General features: G+C 37.7%; 3 protein-coding genes across 4 annotated transcripts in view; 2 read left to right on the top strand and 1 right to left on the bottom strand.

Annotated features, from left to right (window-relative positions):
• Positions 1-6,761, top strand: part of LOC102232769 — a 37,739-nt gene extending 30,978 nt beyond the window's left edge. For both annotated transcript variants that reach the window (XM_023348087.1, XM_023348086.1), the window contains exons 48-56: positions 1,223-1,411; positions 1,511-1,639; positions 1,746-1,927; positions 2,312-2,488; positions 3,309-4,688; positions 4,800-4,841; positions 4,940-4,990; positions 5,089-5,155; positions 5,546-6,761. In XM_023348087.1, the coding sequence (XP_023203855.1) occupies positions 1,223-1,411; positions 1,511-1,639; positions 1,746-1,927; positions 2,312-2,488; positions 3,309-4,688; positions 4,800-4,841; positions 4,940-4,990; positions 5,089-5,155; positions 5,546-5,613 (2,285 nt within the window). In that variant the 3' untranslated portion in view covers positions 5,614-6,761. The remainder of the gene's footprint in view (positions 1-1,222; positions 1,412-1,510; positions 1,640-1,745; positions 1,928-2,311; positions 2,489-3,308; positions 4,689-4,799; positions 4,842-4,939; positions 4,991-5,088; positions 5,156-5,545) is intronic.
• Positions 6,762-8,497: 1,736 nt separating this feature from the next.
• LOC102233031 (trace amine-associated receptor 1-like) lies at positions 8,498-10,908 on the bottom strand. The gene is made up of 3 exons (XM_005815214.2): positions 10,829-10,908; positions 9,698-9,713; positions 8,498-9,397 (listed from the first exon to the last, which is right to left on the bottom strand). Exons 1-3 carry the CDS (start codon positions 10,906-10,908, stop codon positions 8,498-8,500), a joined length of 996 nt encoding a protein of 331 aa, XP_005815271.2.
• A 2,573-nt stretch (positions 10,909-13,481) lies between these two features.
• LOC102233292 (adhesion G protein-coupled receptor F5-like) lies at positions 13,482-24,085 on the top strand. The gene is given in 12 exon segments (XM_023348244.1): positions 13,482-13,552; positions 13,643-13,734; positions 13,809-13,976; positions 14,068-14,241; positions 15,461-15,505; positions 16,266-16,304; positions 21,504-21,682; positions 21,954-22,130; positions 22,214-23,578; positions 23,668-23,709; positions 23,836-23,872; positions 23,976-24,085. Coding segments are annotated over 12 exon segments (2,499 nt in total).
• Positions 24,086-24,853: the final 768 nt, after the last annotated feature.

The following is a 24,853-nucleotide window of genomic DNA, read 5'->3' as shown; positions in this document are numbered from 1 at the left end:
AGAAAGAAATCTAGCAGTTGGTAGCAAACAGAAAACTCAAAAACTGGAAATAATGTCAAGACATTTTGTTAGTATCCTCATGCACTGTATTCAAAAAGAATATGGTTTAATTGAAGATATTTGTTAAACTGCATATTTCCCCCCCCATCTCCTTCTACACTTTACCTATAAATGCAAGGACTCAAGGAGAAATGGGACAAAAGTTTATCTTACACAGCAAGAGACAGCAAATATTGTTTATATTGTACTATTCAATAAGCATAGATAACAATGGATCCTGGTTGGTGTGTGGTATGAGTTGATTTAAGAGAGGTCTGAAAATAAGGGAAAACTTTATTAAACACAAAAACATGAAATATATGTAAAAAATGAATAATAATAAGCCAATAGATTTAATGGAATGTTTTTAAAGTAACAGCTGCTACTTTACCATCAGCTATTCTTTTACTGCCATATTCAGTCTTTTTTTAAAGAAAGATTTCCATTTCGTTTTTAATATTTCGGAAAATTCAGCTTGTACTCATCAACATTTTGTCTGTGCAGTGCCATGTGAGAATATCCGTTATAAATTGGTGTTACATATCTAAACTCAATTGGATTGGCTCTCCTACAGCTGTGCTGCAGGGTAGCAGATTGCTGACTTGCTGTGAATTTGGTAAAATCTAGCATTTCTTTACTTCCCTATGGTGGAACATGGTTGAAGAGTGTTGGAGCCAAACTACATTTGTAAACCTTAATTGTTTTTTTCTGGCTTTTCTATTTTGCCTAACTTAGCCAAATGAATAAATTAAATCCTTTCTACTTCAGAGTGAAACACATCCCAACCTTCCTGTGAATATTTCACCTTTTCTGTTTCTTGTCATCACTGTTTGGGAGTTTTGTTTGACTGACTTTAACGTTGCCACATCCTGGCACTGAAACCCAGGAATACATGTGATATTAATCAGGCTGTTCCTGAGGATTTAATTAAAATGAAATTCACTGTATTGCAAAAAAAGAAAAACGTTTTCTAATTGATTTTTTTATAGGGAAAAAACTTACTTTTTATTTGTAAAGTGAATTTCTACCCTTATACAGCATATCAGAATATATACATTCAATCAGTTATGATGAATTGTTAACACAACAACTAAACCCTGAAAGTTTTTTGCACCGTCAAAGCTCTTGGTATGGCATGTATTATCAAGCCATTTCTTCACTACCTTTTTATCTTTTTCCCCAGGGATGTACGGCTGTAAGATAACCTTTGGAGCCGGTTCAACTTTCATACAGACGAGGCAGCTGACTTCCAGAGCACTCCCTCTGATCACTGTGAGTCCAATCAAAGACAGAGTGAAGTGTTCTGGGACAAGAGTACTGACCTGCCAAGTAGATGAATTGAAAGTTACATTGTTCGATCCAAATGGTATAGGTAAGTGTAACACAAAGACATAAGTTAAATATTTCTGACACTCTTTGCGATACAAAAAAATAATAATTTGGGAATTTATCATTTTTTCTTTACTGATAGATTTAGGTGTAACATCCTACACCTTCACACCCCCTACGCCATGTGCTGATGGTGATGTGCGGACGTACAAATGTAGATTGACAGGAAGGGACAGTGCAAAAGAAATCACACTGGTACTAACCACAAGCCGTGAGTATTAAATGAACAAGAGTATTTCCCTGCAGTTTTTTAAAATCTAGTTATGTTTACTAGCACTCATAAATTATGACCTTAAACATGTTTTCTTTTTCTCCAGTGAACTTTGACTGCACAAGTGACATATATGGAAATGCAATGATTGGGGATACCGGTATTGGAAAATGTGACACTAACTATGTGGGAGAAAAGACAGCAGTTTGTATGGCAGGTGGTAACTACGGAGATGAACAAAACAACTGTGTCCTACAAGTGATTGTGGACCTGCTTGATCGATCAAAGGTGATTTTTTTTTAGCTTTTTCTGAGCTTTTCAATACAGACACTTGTGTTGCTTTGTTTTGAACCTATTAGATTGTTTTTAAATGCAAGTTATTTTAAAAAAAAAGTCACATAGGAAGCATGTCAATGTGTTGTAGTCGGTCACAACACATTACTTGATACCTAGTCAAGGAGACGTTAAGAGGGTCTGAAGCTGAGCCATGCTATAATGAATAATCACTTATTAAAAACATAAACAAGTGCTAAAAGAATGATGATTCTGTTTTCAGTTTTGTCAAATAATAACAGGAATAGCACATTCATTACAGAGACATTTTGCATAAACAACTGCTTAGAGTAATGTGATCGTAATTAACAAGAAAATCTCTTTTCTTTCTTGTGGCAGAACTTGAATACCTTGACTATTCCAGTATTCTTGGAGGATCTCAAAAATGCAACTGTACGGAATAATGATCAGATCATTAAGTCTCCGGCGACAGTCATTGCCATGATTAAGATCTTTGAAAATGTCGCCAACACAACCTCATCGTTAAACATCATTCTAGAGAGAAATTCCACAAGGGTAGGTACATGGGTACATTTAAGCATCATTACATCCAAAAAGGCTATGTGCTTCAGGTATGAGTTCATACGCCCGCAACACAGCGCAGCATAGAGTCAAGGTGCACTTTATTAACAAAGCCAACACACAAGCAAAGCTACAAGAACACAACGTTCAAATGTCCTAATTAAACTTCCAAACTCACTCAGACTGTGCCAAAGGGCTCAGAAAAAAACAACATCATTACCGCAACAAAACCAACATACGACTTGTTGTGAAAGGCGGACTTTGTTTTAACGAGCCCCCATAAATATGCTACGTTAAACAAGGACACAATGTATTTGAGGACGCAGACTCACAAATAAGGGTTCAAACATTTGCCATTGAAACCAGGACAACCAGCCCCACTAGACCGAAATCACAATGAAAAAACAAACAAACAAAGCCTAACAGAAGCTATTGCATGTCAGGCTGCATGTCAGGTAGGACTTATCCTGGCAGTGGTCTAGCCAGTGGAAGAGAGAGATGAAAGGCGGGTGTCTACACACTCCCTAAGGTCAGCCCATTTACAGGGGGACGACAGCAACGCCACAGCTTTAAAAAATCAGATATTAATTACAAAACATATAGAATTACCCAAACCTCAAAAAATATTAAAAGTGCAGGGAATATCATTTAACTAAAGTCTGTAAAAAAAACAATCTAGAAAAATAGGCCAAAAATAATTGGAATGTGCCCAAAGCACATAACATGCATACTCACAATCACAAGCTACATGTATTGTTCTTTGTTAAAATATTAAAACATGCTGTTTGTGTTGCTTTTTAATTTTTTTCTGTAGAACTTCCTAGAAAGTGCCGGCCTTCTCACGATTGACAATGCCAGGGGGTCTTGGACTTTTCTAAATTACAACGACACCAAAAATACAACGGAAGATAAATTATCGAGAAGCAGCTCCAGCTCTGCGTTCTTGAATGTTTTTGAAAACTTACCAAGTTTTATTGGCAATGATTCACTGGACATCAACACAGATTTCATTCTCCTGAACAAAACAAGGCTCACCGACCCTTTCAACAGTGTATATAACTCCTCGGTGGACATAGAAATACCACAGGCTGGTGGAGAAGAAAAATTCATCACCATAATCATTTTTGCTTCAATGTACAATGTGCTTCCTGGAAGAGATCAGCTCAACACCTCCACCAACCGTGTCCATGGAAGGGTTGCCCTTGTTCGTCCTGAAGTTGAAATCTCAAATATTTCATTGACATTTGATGTCATACATTACACAAATGACACCATAGGAAACCCTAAATGTGTCTTTTGGGATTTCAGTCTCTATGATGGTCTTGGAGGATGGAGTGACAACGGCTGCTCGTTAGTTTCCTTTGCAAATGACACGGTCAGGTGCAACTGCAACCACACCACCTCCTTCTCCATTCTGATGTCACCCGACAGCCCCAAAAGCCTTATTCTGGACTACATCACCTACATTGGAGTTGGAATTTCTATGGCCTGCCTGGTCATTTGTCTCATCATTGAAGCAATCATATGGAGAAAAATCAACAAGAACGCAACGTCGTACTTGCGTCACGTCTCCATCGTCAACATCGCTCTGTCCCTACTGATTGCAAACATTTGGTTCATTATTGGAGCGGCCATTTCAGACGCAGACCAGAAGAACCCTCCGGCCTGCACAGCCGCTACCTTCTTCATCCATTTTTTCTACCTGGCCCTGTTCTTCTGGATGTTAGCCTCGGCCCTGCTGCTGCTCTACCGGACCCTCAGTGTCTTTGACGGAGGGCTGTCTAAACTAACCATGCTGATCATCGGATTCTCTTTGGGATATGGAGCTCCGCTGATCATTGCAACAATAACTATTGCTGCAACTGCTCCCTCGAATCAGTACATCCGGGAAAATGTTATCTGTTGGCTCAACTGGTACGAGTCCAAAGCTCTGCTGGCCTTCGTGATCCCTGCACTTCTAATAGTGGTGATAAACTTTGTCATCCTGATTGTGGTGTTGTACAAGATACTGAGGAGAAGAGTCGGAGGAAATGCAGCCCAAACAGGAGAGAAGCACGTTCTGTATGTGATTGCCAGGAGTTTGGCTGTGCTCACACCGTTTTTCGGGCTGACTTGGGGTTTGGGAGTCGGAGTCATGGTTAGCCCCCAAAACTTTGGAATCAATGTTGCCTTTGCTTTCTTCAATTCACTGCAGGTAGGAATTTTACTTTTATGCCCATTACTCTGTAGCTCTGTGTTCGACTGATCGCTACAAAATGATGGACTGAAAAAATGAAACTAAAGTTATCCCTTTGTGTTTCTCAAGGGTTTCTTTATTCTGGTGTTCGGAACACTGTTGGACAAAAAGGTGAGTTTGTCACTTAAAAAGAAGCTAATAATGGAGAGCTCTCACATGTCATGATGTACTAGCAGCAGTGTGCTAACCTCTGAGAATTAACCTTTCAGGTGTGGTCGGCAATGAACATACCATCACTGACGTCACAGGGTAGAACACAGGTAAGAAAAGTTTCTCTGTTAAAGGTTTTGTTCTCATTTGTATTGTTCCGTTCATTCTCTTTTACAAATTCTTACTGAGAATTTGATTCTGCTTTCAGAGCACCAGTGCTGGAACTTCATCTAGTGGACTGAGCAACTTGTTCCAGAAAATAAGAAGAAACAGAGGTATGTTACGTCATTAAAAGTATCTCTTTTAAGAGAACTTTAGAGAAACAATCCACCTCTTGACCGATTAGCAAGAGATTTTGATCTTTTTTGTCACTTTTTGTGCAGCAAGTATAATAAGATCAAACTGTTTTAATATGCATGGCTTAGGAAACTTTGTATTTTTATCTTGTTGCTCTAACAAATTTGGGTTTCCCTAGAATAATCTGAATGTTTTGGGTTATTTTACTTCTAAGGATAATTAAAGCACCAAATGGCTAAAAAAAATCATCACCTTCTCTGTTATTAATGTTTTTCTGTTTTCATATGATGTTATTTTCTGCAGTGGAGCGTATTAAAAATAACGAGATAATGCTTAAGATATTACATATTTCAATATGTGTGTTACAGGCTCCAGAAGTGGGTACCATATGTCTTCTACTGGACAAAGTGCATCCAATGACTCATTCAACACTTAACATGGGCAGGAAACCATGCCCATATGAGAAAAACAACAAATACAAATAATTTTTTTTATCTCATTAATACAGCCTCTTTAAGTTATGATATTATAATCTGAGAGAGTCCCGCTCGATTCTCTTTTTGAAAAATAAAGGAAGCATTAATTCTGCCATCTTGTAAAAGCAGTATTTTAGAAAGCTTTTCATAGGTGTGTAATGCAGAAAAGCTAAATATTTTAATGTTACACAGCCTTTATTTATGGGACATGCACAATAATGTAATACTACATAATTAAAAAAAAAGTTAAAAATAATATATTTTATTTTCCTTAGATGGAATGGCATTTGAAGTAAGTTTAAAGAAAAAGTTGTGTGTTTTTAGTTTATATATCATGTTTTATATCCACAAAATCTTTGGAAAATATCTTTATTTTTTATTAAACTATGTGACTTGCAGCAGAAAAGGTCAAATCCCCCAAGTGGAATTGAGTTATTGATCGATGGTAATCATTGTATTGAACAGCTACTTCCTTTTGTTTGCATAACTTCTCTGTAATCTGTGTGTTATGCAATGACAGCCATTTATAGAAGCATTTTATACTGATTTGGTGTGGGGGGTTTTTTGTTGAAAAAGCAGAATAGTCTTATTATAGTTATGGTTAATATTATTTACATGTAAAACATTGTATTGAGTCTTTCCAGGTCACAACAGGATACTAAAAACGTGTAACATTTACTGTTCCTACATTTGCATTAGATCTGCAAAGACTTTAATTCAGGGAGGATTCGGGGATTGTGTTGTGCCCTTAAAGGACACAACACAAAACTCAGCTTTAGACACAAACACTGTCAAAGCTAAATCTCACCCCTCAAAGAAGTCCTCTTTAAACCTTAGACCGCTGAGCTAAAGAGAGCCCGTGGTATTTGTAGACGTGAAAAGCATGTTTATCTTGCTTTACGATCTGTTTGGATTGTAAAGTAAGGCAGGAGTGTTTCCTTTATATCTCAATGAAACGTCCACAAGCTTATGATTAAGATTTTGTTTGGAAATTATTATTTTTGTGTGCAATCGCTTTCTTGAATATATCACATTATTTTGAAAAGTAATTTGACAATTATTGCACGTTATTGAATATTAAAATAAAGTCTTGTGACAGAGCCTCTTCTTTCGACTGTCTGCAGTTGGTCATTATTAAATCAATCAAGTTTATTTGTGTAGAACATTTTATCAACAAGGCAGTTCAAAGTGCTTTCCATCGTTAAAACTGAAAATTAAAAAAGCATTAAAAGCGTCATACAGTTACCGAGAAACCATTAACAAACATTTTATTAAACTCTAAACAAGTGGGTTTTTAGTCTAATTTTAAAAGAAGTCAATGTTTCAGCTGTTTTACAGTTTTCTAGAAGTTTGTTCCAGATTTTTGGTGCATAGAAGCTGAATGCTGCTTCTCCATGTTTGGTTCTGGGGATGCAAAGCAGAACCAGAAGACCCGAGAGGTCTGGAAGGTTGATACAACATCAGGTCTTTAATGTAATGTGGTGCTAAGCCGTTCACTGATTCATAAACTAACATCAGTAATTTAAAGTCTGTTCTCTGAACTGCAGGGAGCCAGGGAAAGGACTTTAGAACTAGGTGATGTGCTCTGTTTTCCTGGTTTTAGTCAGGACGCCAGCAGAAGTGTTCTGGATCAGCTGCACTGTGATATTTATTTAGGCAGACCTGTAAAGACACTGTTGCAGCAATGCAACTAAAGATAAACGCATTGATTAGTTTCTCTAGATCTTGCTGAGACATTAGTCTTTTATTCCTAGAAATGTTCTTCAGGTGATAGAAGGCCGACTTTGTAACTGTCATGATGCGCAGTGTGAGGTGGAGAGGCAGATGCTGAGGACCCAGGTAGAAAATGAAGAAACGATGATTTAATGATGAATTCAGAAAAAATAACAATCCAAAGTCCAACCAGCACAGATAAAGAGCAGAAGGCTAGGGCTCAAAACCTGGTAGCAACAAACTTAACTAGACAGCTTGACAAGACAGATACAAGGACCCGACAAAGAACATGGAACACAGGTGGCATTAAATACACAGAGGGTAATCAGGGAACGAGACACAGCTGGGAACAATCAAGGGGTAGCCAGGACAACACTGAAAACAACACACAAAAACTTAACAACACAGGGAAAAACCAAATCTTACAGTAACTGTCTTTATGTGGCTCTGAAGGTTCAGGTCTGAGTCCATCTGGTCTTTGTAATTATATTGCAGTGTGTGTAATATAATTACACACAGAGTAATCATTATATGCAATAGATGCTTATTCCCTGCCAGGCATATGTTCTGGCCATTTTTCTGTTGCCACTAGGTGGCAGTAAATACTTTGGCATCTTAACATTTTGGAAATCTCTACTGCAGTTTGGTGGTCACAGTAGTAGGCAGCAGCGTTGCATTTCGACCTTAGCCTTCAACAATAAAAGGCTAACTGCCTGAACTGCTCTCTCAGTCCGGTACATTTACTCCTAAATTTGATTTCTTAAGAAGTCCTGTAGGTTGTGGTCAGACTCCAAGAAAATTGAGTCTTTGTTTTCCAAGCTAAGCCTTCTGTATCCTCGCTGTGCTCAAATCGACATGATAATTCTCAACGTTTGGTTAAGAATATTGTTTTCAAAATAGCTCTTCAAAAAAATAATTAAAAATAGAATAGTTTTTATTGTTTCACGGAGGGGAAATTTGGGTGTGACAGCAGTAATGGAGGCACGCAAATTCACACAAATGACCCCGTCTCTGAAGATTGCAGGAGGGCTAAATACATACGAGATTTTCTTGTATCCACAAAGGTTAAAAATTATACTTGATCACAAACACATACCCCAACCAGACAAAGGCTCTTCATCATCACAGACATCAAGACAGTTTTGAATTAGCAAAATCCCCCTGAAATATTTTCCCGGAAACTATCATTCTAAAAGCTGTCCTGTACCAGCTGTAAAAAAATGCATAGATAAAAGGATTAAGCATGGAATTGGTCAGAGTAACCCAGTTAAGCGTCTCAATCACAGAAACTGGCACCGGGTCAGCGCTAAATGGAACCAGGGTTATGCAAACAAACAGAGGAGTCCAACAGATGAGAAAAACGCCCATAACGATAGCCAGAGTTTTTGTGGCCTTCCTCTCCCTCTTGCTTGCTGTTCCTCCAGAGTTTTTATTGATGTGGATGACGCGCGCCTGTCTTTGTGCAACTAAGAAAATCTTTAGGTAGATGCAAAGCATAATGAGAGCCGGAAGATAAAAGGAAAACGTCGGACCTAGAGTGCTGGATAACAGAACCTCCATAGAACAGTTTTCTTCACACGGTTCATGATTTAATCCAGCAATAGTTATACCGATTCCAATTAACCCGGAAATACTCCAACTCGCCAGAATCATCGCCACTGCAATACTGTTGGTCATCTTGGTTCTGTAGGCGAGAGGCTGACACACTGCGTAATATCTGTCAACAGCAATGCAACACAGGTTCAGAATAGAACAGGTGCTCAGGGAAATGTCGAAGGTGTCCCGCACTTGACATATAAGGCCTTCATGAAGCAGACAGGAGCTCAGGGAGAACGCCATGCTGAAAGGAAAGACCAGCACTCCGACCAGAAGGTCCGTCGCAGCCAGGGAGACGATGAGAGAGTTGGTCGGAGTGTGGAGCTGTGTGAAGTAACCCACGGAGACTATTATCAGGAGGTTTCCACACACTGTGACGACAGCTGCAACAGCAAGAAAAATATATAGTAAAACACACAACTTGGAGGAGACATTCTGGAGGGAAGAAGAAAAACGGCCAACTTCATTGCAAGGATGAAGATAATCTACAGCTCCAGTTCTGTTCAAAGTTTCCATATTACTCAGCAGAAGCAATAGAAAATGTTATTCAAATAAAAATGTCTAATCTCAACTGCTGTTTTTTTTTTTTTTTTTTTACATATATCTTCAGAAAATCATTTTGACTAGCATCACAGCATTACTGCAGCTCTCATCGTGTCTCTGAAGTCTGGACAAGAACTTTTAATCTCATACTTGTCAGACTCCATCTCATTACCATAATTAGGCATCACTTACCACCTCCTCCTTGTATCTAGGCAACGAGCAAAACATGTTAAACATTGACTTTCATCCCTGACTACTCTTTCCGGTTTCTAGTGTTGTAACATACCCGTTATTTCGTGATATGAATCAGGTTTTGGTAAGCAGATTCTTACATAAAGTAAAGCAGAAGACAGATTGAATATTAGAAGGTTTAACAAAAGCAAAATGAATGAATTTGAACAATCAAATCCACCCATAATGATTCAAGAGCCGTTTGGGTACTGCTAATGAAAATGAAAAGTTTATTTATTTCAGTCTACTTACAACTGATTTTCAGTCTATTATTGTACAATAAAAATAATGTATGCAAGTAAAATAAAAAGTAAGCCTCCAAAGACTTACAGCATTCTTAAAAATTTCACAACTAATTGTATAAACTTTGAAAACTTCCTTGCAAACTTGGCCCACACTGTAAAAAAAAAAAAGAAAAAAAGTTTTTAATTCACGGCACAATAGCTGCGGTTGCCAAAATTTTATCGTAGAAATATGGTAAGATTCATATTTATATGGTAAAATTATGTATTTTACAGTGCAGTTGACATTTCAACATATATTTATATGATAATTTCGATTTGAAATGATTCAACTCTTGAAATAGAGACAGAAGAACAAGCAGGACAGTGAAACTGGACACTGAAATAGTTCAGCACGGAACGAGCATTTGACTGGAGTTAGATAACCCATGTGACTGCTGGAAAATACTCCAGGAAGTTCACAGACGGTTCATGTCTGTGTCTGAACGTGAGCAGGAAAAGTGATGTTCAGTTCTAACATAGCTTCTTTGGATGCCAGGATCCAGCGAGAGGTAATCATCTTATTTCACACTGCTTTCTTATACCATGTAACTACAATCTACACGAGCACCTTATGATGTTTAGTGGAGCTTGGTGTTTAAGAAATGGTTACATATTTGAACTCCAGCTATAATTTTTTCTTGTTTACAGAGCAGACAAAACGTCAGTTGGTACTCAGTGAAGGTAAAAATGTAGACTTATTTTCAGTTTTGGTTGGAAAAATTCCAGAAATGTATTCTTTCTGAGATGACTTTCAATAAATCGTTGGTTTCTCTTTTTTCTGAGAAAGCAAACAGAGATCTATGGTTACTCGGCAACATCTGGTGGAGAGGACGACGTCGCAACCACTTTACCAATTAGTAAAGGACTCCAGGTGAGTTCGACATACATCACTGTACACAGCTGATGGGAAAACAAAATGTATAATTTTATTCCTACCACAAATATCTGAAAATCCTTGTGGAAACCATTCTCTCATTGCATTCCCATTCTATCAGACATGACAGAATATCAGACAGTTGACCATTCAGTTACAAAACATTTCAGAGTATGACATATCAATCATGATTAAAAGTTAATTAGAAATGATCAAAATCTTTGAAAAAGAGAACTGGAAAAAAGTTCTAAATACACAGAATAAGATTGTTGATACGAGAGATACTTCACAGAGTGTTTGCAGGCATTAAAATGAGCACTAGTTCTTTAATTTCATATTTTAGTTTTGATAATAATTAAAGATGTTGTCAGTGTGGGGGAGTTTGCTAACTGTAAGAGTTCAGTGAGGGCATTTTCAAGGCAGTTAGAGGAGAGCAGTTATATGATAAATATAAATTCTGGCTTTCATGGTCACAGAAACGGGATTTAAACATTCTGCTGGCAAAACTTTACTGAAAAATAACAAAAGGATGACAGAAAAATTTGTTTTGATCACTGTTCTAACTTGTTACATTTTTTCCTAATAATTCAATTTTGATTTCAACCGACATTGTACTCACATGTACATGTACAACAAATCTGCATTTCCCTAAGTATAGTGGCCTATTGAATTATGAGATGCAAATTATTCAAACAAATTCACCTCAAAACTCTCACGCGAACAGCACTCTCCAGGTGTACCAGGTTTCCACGCCTATGAACATAACATCCTTTATTTATGAGCAGCGGAGTGTTGCTAGTACAGGCAAGCAGGTGGATGGCTGGTGGCCCTGACACGAGGTCGAATGAAGCACTTCTAAAAGGGAATATGTTGTTCCAGCAAGCAGCACCGGTTCCTGTTCTCCAGCCAAATAGTTCAGTGAGACAGGTCTAACAAAATGAAGTGAATTTATCTGTCCAGATTGACAAAAACAAATAAAAAACCCAATGAAAATGAAGACATCTGTAAGAAGTGAAGACAGAAGTTTACTTTAGCTTATCCCGTTGAGTAACTTGTTTTCGCTGTAAGCATCACCACCTTAGATGGACAGAACTCCTACCTAATAAGTCTTTGTCCACCCAAATTTACCTACTAAGCCCTAGAATTTATAGGCAAGATATGTGTGTAATGTTGGGTAACCTGGGGATTGGTGGACTTTCTTCAAAAGACCTGAACTTGAATGGAGCCTTTTCCTAGCCACAGGACTCCAAAGCGCTTCACACTACATCCAATCATTTACCCCTTCACACACACATTCACACAAGTTGTGTCAGGATTGAATATTCCATTTCCTGCTCATGTTCCAATATCGAGACGTTGAACCGTTTGTGAGCTTCCTGGAGTATTTTCCATGAACACATGTGTCACCCACTAGAGCTCGGCTCTTTTATGGGAGTTTTTATACAAATCTGTTCAGACATGTTGAACCAGTGAATGACAGTAGTTCTGTTCATTTTAACTCCCCACTACAATTGATACCTCTTACCACCTACTCGCCAATAGGACTTTCAAAACCAGCTATGCCATCACTTTTAGGGAACTTTCTGATTATTATTTCTCTGCCCCATACAACTATGACCTTATGCAGGTTATACCAGGAGCTGATGTTCATTCTTGAGAGTAACCTTGTTAATGGTTTAGTCTTGACCCTTCAGTCATTTGAATTAGTTTAATTCAATCTTCCCAATCTTCTGTTATTTTGTCGCTAATATGAAATCCCCAACAAGAGGTTTGGACAAGTTAATGAAAACATTGTTGGAACCACTAAATTGACTGTAGATTGCTTTATTTTTCTCTCCTTTGTTTAAAAATCACATTTTTGTTTCTGTGAATCAAACAGTGTTAAAGGTGTACAGGAAATAACATCTTTAATAATCGAGGAGCGAAAGGTAAAGACATATAAAAGGCTTCTTGAGTGAACCGTTCAGAAGGACAAGTTAAATCTGATCCTTAACATTAGAAATCTCCTTTGAGGACAAAAGTCTCGGAGGTGAGGAGTAAACCTCGTCAATGAAACGCTGAAAAGACTTTTGATCTTTCCACCTGAGATCCATTATTTTGGAAATGAAGGCAAAAAGGACGTTTTCAGTCATTTCTTCTGTCTTTCGACATGCAGTCGTCTCACCGAGAAGATGTGTGAGAACTGAATCAAATCCTCTTTCGGTCTCCAGTACGCAGTGTTTCCAGCGAGGGACTTCCTCTTCAATGTTCTCCAATGCCAAAGAAAAATTCTTTGCTGTTTCTGAAAATCCATGGAATCCATGGGGGGCATCAGGGTGTGCAACAGATTCAGGACCATAAAGGTGTGAAGAGTACCGCCGTTACTCTTCACACCTTTATTCAAAGTTTGTACTCTAAAAGAAAAACAGTTGAAAATGTTCTATTAGCAGAATACTTTGCATTTGCTTTTCTCCCTTTTCTCTTTCCGCACATGTTTATTGATTACTTCCTTGTAGCTTTAAAAAAAGTATGAAACAGTGTGCTGCAGGCGATAAATGTTTTTTTTTTTTTTTTTATGATGATGGTTTTTATTCTCTCTTTAGTCAGAATGGTTTTCCCCAAAGCAGTGTGGTTTGGTTTTATTCCTCTGGTTTTATGCTACACTGTGAGCCCGCCGGGGTTCACACCCCTCTATGAGGTAAGCACTGAAAACTAAACTACCAGGCATCATGGCCCATTCGGTATATACCAAAAACAGTTATTGATCAGTGTTGGTTTCACAGTTGGATTAATCTGATGATTTTTACAGGACTTGATGGAAATCAACTCACCCAGTCTTCATGAAAGAGAGAAAAGAGAAGGTGAGTCACTGCAGAGCACAATGTTCATTATTTATTTGTAAAATATGCCTATAGAATCAACATAAAGGTTTTAATGTTTGTATCTGTTTCCACTCTAGTTCCAACAAATACCAATGATTATGAGTTCCAAGTTGTTCTAGGCCTTTCTGAGCTGGAGGTTCTTGAACTGTTTCTGAAGAACCTCAGCTTCCCCATACTGATCAACAGCACAAGTCACATTTCCAGTATGGTCACCACAACAGGTATTTTTCAGTTTATAGATCCACATTTGAAGTCTTTCAGCAAGTGTGCTATGAAACATTTCCACTATGTGCTGATGGTTTATCCCCACAGTGTGCTCACCTAACGTAACTGGGTACCAGTGTGTGTGTGAGGAGAACTTTGCCTGGTCTAACAACAACTGCATTGCATACGGAGTGTGTGACGTCATGCTTGGTGACACATGTGGCTGCATTAATGACCTGCCAGCTGATGGTCAGTTCTGCCAGCCAAACAGCAGACAAATAGGTATGTTTAGAGAGGGTTTAACAATGCATATGCTGACATTTCAATATGTACGACTTCTAGAAAATATGCCCTCTGGTGGAGATGTTAAGTAGAAGCTGGGAAGCAGCGTACCGGTTCCTCCTGCACCAAAACAGCCCCACAACATGATGCTGCAGCCACTCACAGTTGGGATGGTGTTACAAGGCTTCCCCTTTTTTCCTCCAATTGTGGCAACGGTCTTTGTGGCCAAACAGTTCCTCTCTAGTTTCATCAGTCCACAGGGCATGTTTCCAAAAATGAAACATGTCATTTCTCTGTCTGTATTTGAAAACTGTAATCCTTTTTATGTTTTCTTAGAGTAATGGCTTCCTTCTTGCTCAGCAGCCTTTCAGTTGATGCGGGTACAGGATAAGGTTCACTATCGATAATATTGACTCGGTCTTACCAGCTTCACAAGGTTTTTGGTTTTTGTTCTGGGCCAATTTCCACATTTCAGACCAAAACACAATCTCCCAGGAGACAGGTTCTGGGACACAGTCTTCTTCTTGAGTGGCATGATGATTGGACATTCCCATCATGTATATACAGTATTTGGGTGCAATTGTTTGAACAGATTGATGCTGCACCTTCAAGCATCTGAAAATTGTTCCCAAGGATCATTCAGCTCCACAATCAATTCTGCTTTTGATATTTTGGCTGATTTCTTTTGATTTTCCCATGGTGTCAAACCAGAGAGCAGTTTACTGGTGCTGTGGCCTTAAAATACATCCACAGCTGTGTCTCCAATTAACTCAGTTAGGTCAGGTAACATGTCAGAAGTTTCCCATGACATAATTGAAGCAACATCTAGACTCCACCTGGATGACCCTTGGTGGCAAATGGATGATGACCTTAAGCACACAGGTGGCGTGGTTACTAAGTGTCCTAAGAACAAAAGAATTGATGATTTGGTGTGAAATAAATCTGTTCAGCTCTATACTGAACTCATGCACAGTTTTGTCTTGTTTCTAAAAGTAACTGAGCCTCTTAAAGTTTATGCAGTTTGACTCGCCTGAAGTTAAACTGTTAACGTGAAAAGTGTTTCTCATCAACAAGCTTCATGAACTCTTCTCTTACCTCTCACACACAGACGCTGCGGACATCAATGTGGGCATTGTCTTGTTCATCCCAACCTCTAGTGTTTCGTCAAGCATATTCAGCTCCTTCAGAAGTTATCTGCAAAACATTTCCTTCCCATTAGCCCTCTCTCAGTCTGTGGGAGTGAAAGAGATGTCCTTCACCACAGGTAAGTAACAGTTTAAGTTAAATGGTTTACCTCGTGAATCAGATTAAATGAGAATTAAAAAAAACTTTTTTTGAAACAGCCTGTGATCCAAACTCTGCTAATGGGCTCCAGTGTCAATGTGAGAGCGGCTTTGCTTGGCCATGTGACACGTGTAACAGCAGCAACTCATGCAACAATCAAACCTGTACATGTTTATATGGACTTCCTCCCAATGATGAGTTCTGTCAGCCTGTCTCAAGTAAGCATTCTGTTTGGGGTTTTTTTGTGGGGTTTTTTAATAAATGTTAATGTCAATCAAAAAGACATCTGTCCAAGATCAAAAGTTGCATTCGATTGACCATATCCACACAAATTGGAATTATGAAAATAAATTAGCTTAATGAAAACACAGCAATTTTGGGGGAAAAAAGCAAAAGGAAAAAACATGTTTTTTTAATAAAAAGTTTGCATTAGGATGAGTGAGTTTTTCGGTCATGTTGAAATTTGTGTATTTTGTAAAACTGCAATGGAAACACTTTTTCACAACCCACGAGTCACTGATCAACAGCTGAATGTTTCTACTGGTGGAAAAGACAAAGAAGACAACAGGAAGTGGTAGGAGGGTGACATTAGTAGAATATCAACAAAGTTTTGCAAACATTCGTAATGGAATCGCAGCTGGAGAGACCTTGTTTGTTTGTAATATGTATTTCAGACTCTAGTCCTAATGATCCTAGATATGTTGCTTTTATTTAATTTTGTTTCTTCTCTTACTCCTCAGATGCTACTAAGTGTGATTTAACTCCTACACCTCCCACAGGTATGAAAAACATGAAGATCTGACTTGTAGTTCAACAGATGAACAGAGCTTAGAGTTTGTTTCAGCAAACAGGTTCAACTTCTAGTTGCATCAGTCAAAACCTTCACATTTTCACAAATTCAGATGTTTCATGTGTAGATTATGTCATAAAAACATATTTTTACAAAGCAAACTTTTATTTTGTCACATTAAATCACCAAGGTTAGTGTATTTTCTTAGTATTTTATGTGATAATGTGATAAACCTACATAAATGTGTATGTTGATGTAAAGTGAAATTAAAAAAGTACATAATTGTGAACAGGTGATAATTTGGACAACTTGGTGTCTTAAGTTGCACAGCAGAAAAAATAATTCACCTCTTCAGTTTCACAAAATGTTCTGAATGTGTGTGAAAGATATTGTATTTTGTTGATTTATCATTAAATTATTTTTGCTCTCTAATCCTTAAAAACAATTAATTGCTTCTGTTAGCTTTTTAAATGTATTGTTTTTTTAACTTAATGTTCTTTGATTTTTTTTTTACAGTGACATCAACACCACCAATAAATTATTCAACTCCAGACAATAAAGTTACAAACACAACATTGTTAAAAGAATTGCAAGCTACTGCAGCCACGGAAACAGTAATAACACAAATAAAGCAAGATAAAACTCTAAAAAGCTCAACACCAGATACACCAGTGATGAATGCAACCACATCAGAAAGAGACACAACAGTTGGAGATGTTAACAAACTATTATTAGTACCAAACACAACATTAAATGTAACCACACTAGGACCAAGTCAAAACACAATTGTTTCCTTGTTTAGTAAAACAGATCCTCACACAACAATGACAAACGAAACCACAGCAAAAGAAGCAGTAGAGACAACTTCAAGTGCTGTTATACCGGAAATGCCTCTAAGCACACAAGAAAAACATGATTATTCAGTAATCACAACCAAAACTACAGGATTAGAAGATGCAACCTCACCAAGGTTGGCTCTGAACACAACAGTGAAAAAAGTAACCACAGCAGGAATAGTAGATGAGGGAGCTGCAACTATCCTGGGCATAACCCTAAACACATCAGTTTCAAATGCAGCCACACCAGACAGAAGACAAAACACAACAATGGCAAATGCAACTTCACCAGAAATAATACTCGACACAACAGTGACAAATGTAACCACAACACAAATAGCAGTGGAGACGATGTCAAATGCAGCTGTACATGGTAAACAGAGACCAGAGACAATGGTAAACACAACACTAACACATGCAACCTCACCAGAAACAACCCCAGGCACAACAGACACACACACATATTCAACAGAAACAGCATTGAAAACAAGATCAATAGACGCAACCTCATCAGGAATGGGTCTGAGCACAAGAGTGACAAATGAATCCACAAGAAATACAAGTAGTGAGAAAACAGTCACATATGCAGTTACACCAGAAATAATGCCAAGTTCAGCAGAAACACATGCAACTGCACCAGGAACTCTAAACACAATGTCAAATGCAACTTCACCAGAAATAATATTTGATACAACCAATCTAACCACAGCACAAATAGAAGCTAAGACACCTTCAAATGCAGATATTCCACAGACGATGGTAAACACAACAGTAACACATACAACTTCACCAGAAACCGCTCCAAGCACGACAGACGCACGTACATATTCATCAGAAACAATCCTGAATAGTCGATTATTAGATGCAACGTCATCAGGAATGGACCTGAGCACAAGAGTGACAAATAAAACCACAACAGACCAAAGTCAAAACACAATAATGTCAAATGCAACTTCACAAGAAAAGCTTAACACACTACTGACCGATGTAACCACAACACAAGTAGCAGTTAATAAAACAGTGGTAGATGTAGTTACATCAGAAATAACACTAAACGCAACAGTAACACATGCAACCACACAGAAGATAACTCTAAAAACAACTATGTCAAATGCAACTTCACCAGAAACAATACTTGACACCACAGTGGCAAATGTAACCCCAAAACAAACAGCAGTTGAGACAACTTCAAATGCAGCTATACTAGAAAAAACGACAACAATACGTGCATTTTCATCAGGAACCATGTCAAATACAACATTAGTAGATGCAACCTCATCTGGAATGGTAAACAAAACCCTAAAAGAGTTTAAGGGAACCCTCACAATTAACATGGATTTTGAAAACTCATACAATGATCCATCCAGTAACATTTATGAAGATGTCTATGGTGCGGTAAGTATTAATTTATATCCATCTTTATTATAACACCATTGAAGAATTTCTAGATAAAGAGAGACATTATTTTTTGTGGCTTGACTCTTTTTTTTGTCTTAAACAGGCTGAAAGCAACTGTCAGAAGTTTGTGTCAAAAACATGTAAAGTCCAGAGTTTGTTCTTCAGGTTAGTCTGTTTTTATATACATTTGAAATATGCATGTTTGGACACAGGTGTACACACACGCATGCACGTATTATTGCACAAACTTAGTAGTTTTGAAATTTGTCAAAACTTTCCAAATAAAGCCATTCACAGTGGTCATCTGTGGAAACAGAATATTTCAAATATGTAAGGTACTATATAAGTTTATATATAAGATATAGATCAACATTTCCAGATATGCCATTAGTTTCATACCAAACACATGTAATCTAAATATTGTCAGTCACAGCACTTCACAATTTACATATAAAGAATTAGTAGGACAAGTTCACAGGCTTGTAAAACGGTTTGTCAAACGTAGGAGCAGACAGGACTGACTGGAATGGTGCACCTCCATAGCTTTTCACATGTGTACTCGCGTCACGTGTAATCGTTGGTCAATTTGTAACCAAAAATGTTGATATAAACTATCTTTGACTCAAATTAGAAATTTCTTCAAGTAAAACGTAAAAAGAATTCAGCAAGAATTCAAGTAGTTAGCTTTCCATTCCTTCTAGTATACAAGAGCATTTTTTAGGGATTATACAAAATTAACATTGTAGTCTTTATTAAAAAACAATAGCCCCCATTCATTTTTGGAGGATATAAATATTAGTATTGAATATTTATCCCAATTGTTTCTACCACTTTTTACATCTCTGTCGTTTGCAGGAGTGGAAGTACCATCGCTTACTACACCCTCATTACACCCTCTGGTGATGTTTCACAAGTTAAATTAGCAAAAGATGAAATGTTAAAACGCCTGGCAGAAACATACCCGGTGGAGTTTGCTGGTAAGTAAACTGGAGAATGTGCTCTTCTGTAGTCTTCTAATAAATTACCTGTATGTAATGAGGTCTAATTATTTTCTAATATTCTGCTTCAAATAGTCGAAGAAGTTAATAACACGACTGTATTTGCTGGGGAAGAAATGACATTAACCTGTGGCCCTCCTCCTGAAGACCTCAACTTTACTGTGGTCAAAAGCGTAGAGTGGACACACATGGGTACAGTCATTGAGAAAGGGATTTCCTTGAAGAATGGACAGTCGGTCCTAACGCTGTCTTCTTTTTTTCCACTGAAAGATGGTAAGAATGTTTTTTTTTGTCCAGTGTTGACAATAATGATATTCCCAGTTCCTTAAGATATTTTCTTATTTTTAACATAAAATATTCACTGATTTAATGATGTCATCGCAAAATATACAATTTTAACACTGCAAAAATTGCTGATGTCTGTTTTGCAAGATTTTTTTTTATAGGTTACAGGATTATAGAAATACATTTGTTGAATAATCTGTTCATATATTAGAAGCTATACACATTTAATGTTTCCTAGTCACACACATTAAGACTCTGCACATTGCAAAGTGCACATGTGGAGTTAATATAAAGAGACAGAGAACCAACAGAGGAGCTTGGAACCGATTTAAACTTGATTGAGCAATGAGAACGATCAGGTGGGAAATTGTTGCATGTAGAACCTAGAAACTGGAAGATAGAACTTTGTTCTGATGAAGAATATCAGACAACATACAATCACTTGAGATCACCTCAGCTGAACTGACCCCTGGGTTTGTAAGCAGACCAGAGTTTGCTTTTTTGGGTTCATAACACATTCGCCTCTCCCCAAACGAACCCGACTTTGTTAACCAAACTAGAGTTTGATTGAAGTGGACTAAGCAGGGCTGGTGTGAATGCACCCTTACTTTCAGACAGAGTCTGGGCTGTCCCAATGATAACACTCTCAAACACAAACTGTTTAGTGTTGCCTGCAGTCCAGTGCATCAACTAAAGTTTACGTCTCTCTTTACGGTACCGACTTCCACGAGTACATGCAGTCTGTGTTTGAATGAAGGGATAAGTGGATTCACATATTGCCGTGCTGTTTTCTGTATGAAGTTATTTAATGTTTGTTATGTTAACAGTGAACTGTTTTGTTGTTGTTGTTTTTTTCCACCAGGGATTTACGTCTGTAAATTAAAACGGGGAGACAATTCAACTTTCAAACAGAGCATAAATGCCAAAGCCATTCCGATCCCTCAAATCTACGTGAATCCAGTTAAGATGTCAGTGGATTGTGACACACAGCGCTCTGTGTTACTGAACTGCTCTGTCAACAATGGCTACACGGTTACATTTCTAAACACAGGTAAAATCTAACAAGGAAAAAACCTGCCTGGCCGTCACAATGATGTGATGATTTACACAAAGAAACCATCCTCTAAAAATGAAACTACAGCAACGTGTACACATGTTAAATACAATAAATTGTTGTATTTTCTAACAAAACATAAAACCTTGGGTGACTTTCATTCAGCCTTACATGTTGATCTACTTTCTCTTGGTCTGCCACAAAATCCCACTAAACATTGGAGTTTGTGGTTTATTGTGTGACACAATGAGAAACTTAGATTGGCATCGATACTTTTTCAAGGCCCACTCTGTAAACGTTTCTTTAATGAATATGCCCTTTCGCCCTTCAGAAGTATCTAATGTAATGTTGATAACTTTGTATTGCAGATGTCAGGGGAGCTTCTTATGTCACCCATAAATATACAGTGGAAAATTGTTCAGTAAAAGAGAAAATCTTCACCTGTGAATCACAAAACTCATCAAAATTTTCAAAGAATATCACACTGATGTTCAGTCCATCAAAAAGTGAGTCTTAATCGATGCCGAATAACATTCAAATACATAAAAAAAAAATACATGTAACCATGTTTCAAATGACAACTTTAACCACAATTAAACATTTTTCTTTCTCCAAAGATATTACGTGTCAAAATGACATGTTTGGTAACGGACCGATAGGTTTTTTGGCTGCGTCGGGCTGCGAAAAGGGGAAGGTGGGAGAAATAACAGCAGTTTGTCAGTCGGACGGTAAATACGGACAGATCCAAGACAACTGTGTTTTAGAAGTTGTGAAGAACCTGCTAGATCAATCTGAGGTGATCTTCATCTTGTTCTCTGGACTTTTCTCACTCTCAGTCATTGTATTGAAAAAAAATTGTACCTCTGCTACACTGCATTTCATTAAATGAACCATAATCTGATCATTTTCCGAAATGCTGCTGAGAATTCGTTTTTACTTTATTTTAGCTTGGATTTATTCAGTTTGTATGTAGTACAAAATAATACACCAAAATTTCAATATCTTTTCAGATCATATTAGAAATATATCTTTTTAAAAAGACAGATTTTTTTATATATATGTTACAGGTTTTGGATGAACTCACTCTTCCACTGTTCTTAGAGCAACTCAGCAATGTGACTGTCAACTTCACTGAAAAAATAACTAACTCTTCAGCCAACATTGAAGCCATTGTGAGGATCCTTTTTAATGTAGCAAATTCAGCATCATCTTTAGAAATTAAAATAGAAAAAGATTCCATGAAGGTATGTAATTGAGTTTTTTGTTGTTTTGTTTTGAAGAGAAATGTACTTTTCAGCTTTTATATATTGATTTTCTGTCATTCCAGAACATCCTGGAAACTGTAGGCACACTCACTATTGGCAAGGCAAAGACGTCGTGGGAAACCCTCAACAACAACAACACAAGAAACACTGATGAAACAAAAGAGGGCGTCAAAGTGAACAATGCCAGCTCTTCACTACTGTACTCTATTGAAAGAATCACATCCCGTCTTGTTAACAAATCCTTCAGCATTGAAACACCCCATATTTGTTTGAACAAGTTCACATTCGTGAACTGCAGTGTTGACTTAAACTCCTCGGTGAAAATAGACACACCCAACACTTGTGGACACAATCACTCGATAACTACCATAATATTTGCTTTCATGGATAATGTGCTTCCTCCAAGAGATAAAAGCAATTCATCATCCAAAGTAATCAATGGAAAGGTTGCACTTCTTTGGCCCGAAGACAAAATTACAAATATTTCTTTAGCATTTCATGTTCTAGATGATAGGTTGAGAAATCCTGAATGTGTTTTCTGGGATTTCAACCTCTTTGGCGGTCTTGGAGGATGGAATGACGATGGCTGCTCGCTAGTATTCAATGAAAACGGAATGACCAGCTGCCACTGCAACCACACAACCTCGTTTTCTATTCTCATGTCACCCAACAGTTCTGATCAGTTTATATCTACCTACATAACATACATTGGACTTGCAATTTCCATTGTTTCCTTGATTATATGTCTCATCACTGAAGGCATAATTTGGAAAACAATTGGGGACAACATGACATTGTACTTTCGTCACGTCTCCATCGTCAACATCGCTCTGTCCCTACTGATTGCAGACATTTGGTTCATTATTGGAGCAGCCATTTCAAACACAAAAAGTGTGCCGGCCTGCACAGCCGCTACCTTCTTCATCCACTCTTTCTACCTGGCCCTGTTCTTCTGGATGTTAGCCTCGGCCCTGCTGCTGCTCTACCGGACTTTCAATGTCTTTGCTGTAGGTCTGTCTAAAAAAGCCATGCTGATCATTGGATTCTCTTTGGGATATGGAGCTCCGCTGATCATTGCAACAATAACCATAGCTGTTACTGCTCCCTCAAATCACTACATTGGAGAAACAAATGTCTTCTGGCTCTCCTGGGATATGCATAAAACGTCACTGGCGTTTGTGATCCCTGCCCTTATAATAGTGGCTATAAACATCATAATCCTGACTCTGGTGATATCCAAAATATTGAGGAGAAGAGTCGGAATGATTGGAACCCAAGCAAAAGAGAGGCATGCTCTGTTGGCTATTGTCAGGTGTACGGCTGTACTAACACCAATTTTTGGTGTAACTTGGGTTTTGGGAATCGGAACTATGGTTTCAGAGAACGTTGGACTCGATGTTGCATTTGCATTATTAAATTCACTTCAGGTAACAATAATTACAACATTTTTAAATTGCGATTTGTCAGTAATACCATTCTGATGTGTTGAAACTGCCTCGTCTATGTGTTTCCAAAGGGTTTCTGCATTCTGATGTTTGGAACACTGTCGGACAAAAAGGTTAGTGTCCCTTGGCTGTCAGATTTGTAGCCAAAAATATTATGCATAAGTTATTGCACTCGAATAAGATGTAATGTTTCCATTAAACATTTCATGCACTGAACTAACTTATGACTAACTTTTTAGGTAATATCAGAGCTAGCAAAGAAATTCTCCTGCCAGAGTAGGACAAGGGTAAGAATAGTTTGGTCAATCAACTTTTATTTCTGTTATTGTTTGTACTTCATCTGGTGTCCTCTAATTTTTTTTTCTTGTTCTGGTTTCAGACCACCAGTCCAGCATCCGTGTTCACTCTGGGAAAGTTGTTCTGGAAGTTAAGAAGATCCACAGGTACATCAGTTTGCAAAGCCTCTTGACTGCTGCTACTCACATGTAGACCTTTTTACAAAGACACCAGATCCAGTGACACATATTAGCAGCTCTGGTCAACTGAGCTTTTAGTGAAATGTCTATAGGAAACAACTTTTAGGCCCATCCATTCTTCCTTGATAATCTCAAGACAGGCATGTCAACATCTGCACTACAACATTAACTATACCTCTACACCTAACTTGTAGAGTACATTCCAATTGAAAAAAGTGAAGAACAAGGAAATGTCCTCTCTTTCCACAATGGCCTCCCTTTGTTGGTGAAAAATGTTACAATGGTTCTCTCTGTGTTCTTGTAGATATTACATAAACACACAGGTTTGTATTTGTATACTGAATGTATACTGAGTAACATTTAGGACATAAACTGTTTTCCGTTTAGCCCTCTAGGTGGCACTACAGGAACAAAACAAAAAACAAAGCAAACAGACTTACCAGCTTGTTTTTGTGGAATATTAGAACATTTAAAAATGGTGCAAGAACATCAAACATCTTAATTCATACTTTGTAACTTTAAAAGGCACTTATGTCTGTTTGTTTGCACTGTACTTGAAGTAACATTTTATGTGCTGACTTTAATCAGCATTCAGATATCTCTGTTTATATGATGTTACAGGTTTCTGTCAGTTATTGTTTATTTTTCTCCTCTGTCACTTCACCATATTGATTTTGCAAACTGTTTTTAAAAAACAAACATTTTGTTGTTAGAGTTTCCCAAAAAGGCTATCATTGGACTTCTGAAGGATTCTGTGATTGATCCTCCAACAACTGGTATT

Source organism: Xiphophorus maculatus, chromosome 15 (genome assembly GCF_002775205.1).
Source record: "Xiphophorus maculatus strain JP 163 A chromosome 15, X_maculatus-5.0-male, whole genome shotgun sequence".
Classification (NCBI taxonomy): domain Eukaryota; kingdom Metazoa; phylum Chordata; class Actinopteri; order Cyprinodontiformes; family Poeciliidae; genus Xiphophorus; species Xiphophorus maculatus.
Note: the sequence above shows the minus strand (reverse complement) of the source record. Positions and strands in the feature narration are given on the sequence as shown.

What these genes read in the sequence shown, in the direction of transcription:
- LOC102233031 (XM_005815214.2), bottom strand. Translation starts at nt 10,908, where the DNA reads ATGTATGTCGAACTCACCTGGAGTCCTTTACTAATTGGTAAAGTGGTT.